The sequence below is a fragment of the Anneissia japonica genome, unplaced genomic scaffold (assembly GCF_011630105.1).
Source record: "Anneissia japonica isolate Jap-2015-1 unplaced genomic scaffold, ASM1163010v1 scaffold287869_len1821871_cov162, whole genome shotgun sequence".
In the NCBI taxonomy this organism is placed as follows: Eukaryota; Metazoa; Echinodermata; class Crinoidea; order Comatulida; family Comatulidae; genus Anneissia; species Anneissia japonica.
The window spans coordinates 74986-80604 of NW_022741034.1; the positions used below are offsets into that span (position 1 = coordinate 74986).

At 33.9% G+C, this 5619-nt stretch overlaps 1 protein-coding gene across 3 annotated transcripts in view; it reads right to left on the reverse strand.

Annotated features, from left to right (window-relative positions):
* Nucleotides 1-5619, reverse strand: part of LOC117118546 (amyloid beta A4 precursor protein-binding family B member 1-interacting protein-like) — a 44375-nt gene that overhangs the window by 27858 nt on the left and 10898 nt on the right. For all 3 annotated transcript variants that reach the window (XM_033263165.1, XM_033263166.1, XM_033263164.1), the window contains exons 4-5: nt 1382-1477; nt 676-801 (exon numbers count right to left, since the gene is read on the reverse strand). In XM_033263165.1, coding sequence (XP_033119056.1) covers nt 676-801; nt 1382-1477 — 222 coding nt within the window. The remainder of the gene's footprint in view (nt 1-675; nt 802-1381; nt 1478-5619) is intronic.

Consider the following 5619-nt stretch of genomic DNA (forward strand, 5'->3'; position numbering starts at 1 on the left):
ATATATATATATATATATATATATATATATATATATATATATATATATATTGTATTTCAAATATTTATTTCAAATAATATATATATACAATGTTTCGTATTCGTAACGTATTAATACGTATTAAAATCATAAATGAAAGGTAAATACAATGTTCAAATAAAGGACATAATAATACATCTCGTAGCATAGCTTTCATCGAATGTAATCCTGTAAATAAATGAATTAAGAAATTGTGTAATAAAATGCCTCTGGTGGGACTCGAACCTGCAATTACAACCTTGATGTTACTTCTAACAAAGTCGTAATTACAGTCTCGTTAATCAAACACAACAAAACTCACACCGCACCGTACGAGTTACACCCTTACAAATCCCTACAAAACTGTCCGGTAAGAGCTGTTTTCGTGTAGGGGTATGTACCCGAAACAAAAGGGTCATTCTTCGTGCACAAAAACGGTAGTGGTTGTAGTAGTGGTAGTGGTAGTCGTAGTGGTGGTGGTAGCGGTAGCGGCGGCAACGGCAGCAGCGGTAGCAACAGCGGCAGCAGCAGCGGCAGCAGCAGCGGCAGCAGCATCTGTAGCCGCAGCTGTAGCAGTAGTCGCCGTCGTCGCTGCCGCCTCCGCCCCTGTTGTCATTGTTGTTGTTATTGTTATATTATTTATATAAACTGACATACCGGCTCTGATTGCGTGGTATTCTCTGCGCAACAGCAGCCAGTTGATGTTTGTACTGAGTGTGTTGCTTTGCCAGCAGCAATACATATAGATAAAGTGGAGAAGAGCGCCACAATATATGAATCTATCTGTAAAATTAACAAATTAATGAATAATTATAAGCGTATATTCTGAATTAAAATTGCTTTGAAATAACGAATAACGCCATTAATAACTCAAAATTAACTCATACTGAATTTCACATAATCTGTATTAAACTTAAACAAAAATATGTCAGTATAATTATAATCAACAGATAAGCATGTGGAACACGTGAAAAAAAAAAAAAGCTGCCCTAACCGGATTTTGAGCTCGGCACTTCTGCTGTATCTGCAGACGCCATGACCAACTGGGATATAACTTCAGTGTTACGGTATTTGTAGTGCGTTGAGTAGCGTTGTTTGCATAATAGTGTGTACAAACCAAAGTTTGTAATCGGGTTTGAATTTCTAACAAAGCCCCAGTGAAATAATGATGATAATTTAATGTTAGACATATGAAGCGCACCATGCAAACACACTAATGTACTTCACATTAAAGATAACACCATATACGCCCTCTTTGGAGAGAATATCATTAGGGAAAAGCTCAAAAACAATAACACATTACGATACAAAGACCGTTTTTTAAATGCATTATGAAGTAATATAATATTTATTAAATACTTACATAGAATAAAGTTATAACGCATATAACAAAAAGGCGTACTGTCTGTAAAGCAGAGGCGATACAACTGAATAAGGACATCGTCTGATAAGACACCACCTATAAGAACCCACCAATAAAACATTACATTGAAAAACTACGATTATTTTAATTTCGTTCAAATTCTTTACTTTACATTAGTAAAAATACGCATAATACTGCATTAATAGGGATAATTAATAGTATGAAACACATCAGTGTATCCATAGTTTGGTTGGTAATTCCAAGGGCTTGTCTAACTTCATCTTCCTCTACTTTACCTAATGCATGATTGTCAACTAATTGTCCTGTAACAACTGACAACATGGAGATCAACGAATCACATGTCATTGAAAAATTTCACGTTAATGTTTTTTTTTTTTGTTTTTTTAAATGGGCTCTAACAAATTTGGTGACCCCTACGTAACTATCGCCGCCATTACATGATATTTCTAAGAAATTTAATCTCCGAACTTTTCACTTTGTTTGCGACAGTTTTGAAAGCTTTTTTGACAGTAGCTATATAGTTCTATAGGTCGGTAGGCCTGAATGAAATATTTTGTATATCAATAAATTTCAACTATACGATTGTTTCGTAATATTTTCGAATTTCATAGTCTGGTTATAATACTGTGGGTAGCGAAACAATAATTTTTAATTGTAAGGGCACTGTAAATGTAGGGGAACCTATAGGCCCAGCAAAAGGCATAGGTGACTCTGTTGTTTGCGCGTGTCATTACTAGGGAAAGAAAATACGTTTTGACACTAAACTCAATAAAACCCAGTGACACGTCAGGCGATGTTCAATGTTAACCTCAACATATATATATATATATATATATATATATATATATATACAATATATTATATGTTAAATATTATAGGGTATTAAGGTAGGGGGTATTAAGGTATTAGTTTAATACCCTCAAACATTTAGTATTACAGTATTATGCAGATTTTAAATTAAAATTGACCTGGTTGGCGTCCCATAGAAAGGGTATCAGGAATGAAGTTTCTAGAGAGCTATTAAACAACTAGAGTGCTGACAAGATGGTGCAGCAATGCAGAGTTACGGTATGTATGTGTACCATCCAAGATGGCCGTCGTAGTAAAGCGCCACCTTCAGGCTTAGTATACATATTATTACATATTAATAAGCCCTCTGACTGACTATTATTTCATTAATGATAATGAGTAATGGTAATAACAAATTATTAAACTATTGTAGCCAAAACGAGGCCAAGTGGAGCATCTTATTCAAAAATAAAGTACCAAGGAATGAAAATTAAAATCGTGTACATTACACGCAAACACCGCAACGCTCGAGTTTCAAACATACGGGTAACTAGCTGTACTGAACTTTTTGAGTAAATTGAGGGCGCAATTGCAAACAATGGTGCTTAGCGAAATTTTATTGGCTAAATCTATGGCAGCCATCTTGGATGGTACACACACGTGACAGTTCTGCGTATTTCGAACATCGAATACATTGCGGTTAGCGCTCTAGTATTCTATTATATCTCTATGGTTTCTAATACCAGGAACAGTGAATTACACTGTTCCCTATGAGGCGCCAAGTGTAAATTTATTATTTAACACAATTATTTATATATAATTTATTATTTATCATATAATTAAATAGATCGCCTATTATTTATATATAATGCATTTACGTCTAAAAAATTATATGTAAATAATTGCCTTAACGTTTTCATAATTATGTATAATTAGTTTACTGATTTCATTATATATAAATAATGAAAGGGTAACCAAACATTATTTATATATATATAATAAGGTTACTGGTTTCATTATACATAAATAAGGAAAAGGGCAACACATCATTATATATAAGTAATAAAAAGTAACTTACAATTACTTATATATAATAAGTTCACTAATTTCATTATATATAAATAACGAATTGACTTCAAACTCATTATATATAAATAACTGCTTTTACATTTCATTATATATAAATAATAGCTGTCGCAAAAGCATTATATGTATAATAATATGTATATAATGCACACGTGTTATCGTGTGAACGTCATTCTATCTAAATCATGGTTTCTTACTGCCAATTATATATAAATAATGACATTGTAGGAAGCCATGGTTTATAAATAATTCGTTATGCAAATTACGAAGTAATAAATATTCATCAGTGCTCTAAAATTACAATTAATCTTTTCTTCTTCTTCTTTATTGTATACGCAAAAAAAACAAACAAATGGTATACAATAGGAGCCAAGAAATAGACAAGTCTAATCGAGCTTGGCCCTTTTTAACTATCCCCCAGCCCCAATAAATAAAATAGAATAAAATAAATATATAAATAAAATAATGAAAATAAATAAATAGGCATCAATCTTCATACTCGGAATAAAGTATTTTTTTCAGTTTTAAAACAAAAACATTCCTCGAGGTAGTCTCTCTTAACTTAACAGGTATTGTATTCCAGTGTTTAGCACCCATATAAGAAATTCTAAATTTACCTAAATTAAAGTTCGGCATTTTGATATGGCTAAATTATATTCGTAATTAAACCTTGTTGCATAACTATGACAAATATTTTCAAAATAATCAGATAAACTATGTGGTAATCTGTTATTAAATAAGTCTGATATAGAATTCAAAATATATAATTTATGAAGCTTAAATACGTCTAAAATGTTAAGTTTTTTAAATAAAGGTACAGAATGAGCCCTAAATTTAGAAAAAGTAATACATCTGGCACACATTTTTTGAGTGAGTAATAAAGGTTTTAAATGCGATTCGTAGGTGCTGCCCCATACCTCAATACCAAAAATCAAGTTGGGTAAAATAAAAGAATTGTAAAGCATAACTAATGTTTCCTCAGGGACACAGTGCCGTACATACAGCACATTATTGAATCTGCTGACCGCAAATCTCAAATCAATTAAGAGAACCCCAAAGTGAACACCGCGGCCCTCGGGAATCTCGATTTGAGTCTGTCGTGTCCGGGTCCGGGGCAATGTCCGGATCAGCTGCTGGTGATAGGCATAATTACGAGGTTCATCAACTTTGGGGTCCACTTTGGGGTTCTTGATTTGTGATTTGCAATACAGCAGATTCAATCAGTGATGGAGCCAGGATCTGCCCGACGGAGGGGCTAAAGGCCCCGACGGGGATGGGGACTAGTGGAGCAAATCGAGCCTCACTTGGCTGGAGGCCAGGGGCCGCCTACAGCCCCGGTGGGGGTCCAGGGGGCTTAAACCCCTAGAAGCAATGGATATTTGACTAACTATGGCGAATTTTTTTTACTTTTGAGACATCGAGCTACTATAACTTCAACTTTCTTTTTTCTCTTTTTTCTCAAAATGTCCAACTCAAAGAGCTCAATCACCAAGCGCATAGAGGCTTTTTCGCATGATGCGCTCTACAAATCCAACTATTATTATTATTATTATTTATTATATGACTTCATGTAGGCTATGTTTTTTAATGTTGAAATGAGCTTCCAAAACCAAAACATTTTGAACAAAACAAGAAACAAAGAGTATGCAATGTAACGGCATCTAATGTATTTTCAAATCCTTTTTCTTCAAAGTAAAATCCTACATTTTGGAAATTTTGCACGAAATCTTACAACCACGCCGTCACGGCTAAAGTTGAATTTCAGGTAGAATCGTGCACTTTTGCAGGAAAGTATGAAACTTTCGACAGTGATACCATGACACCTAAGAATCATTAAAAAAAAATAGACCCCCAAAAATAACGCTTCTTAGTGGCCGCCATCTTGAAATCCAATATGGACGCCAAAATATTTAATTTTAGCCAATATAATAATATCTACAGCACATATCACTGGCAGTACATCATTGCGAAAATTACTGCTACAGAAGAGTATAAACAGGAGTACCCTGCATTATGTCCAGGAAGTAGGAAAGGAAGCAGATCATAGGTCTAAATGTATAAAAACAAAACCCAAAATTTTATCGTCATTTGGTAAGAATTGAAATATATTTGCACCAACAATTAAAGTTGTTTTAGGTTCGATTAGCCTTCCTAAAACAGTACTACTAGCCTACTCCTAGTAATATAGCATAAATGCCTACTGAGCATTAGCTAGCACTGTACATTCTATGTATGCCTTGCTATATGAATTGCATTTTTAGCGTTAAAAGTCTGGCCTGGGTCGAAATTACTCGACATCTGGCCAGCTTGATTTTCGTGTGATTAATTTTCTTGATCGTTAG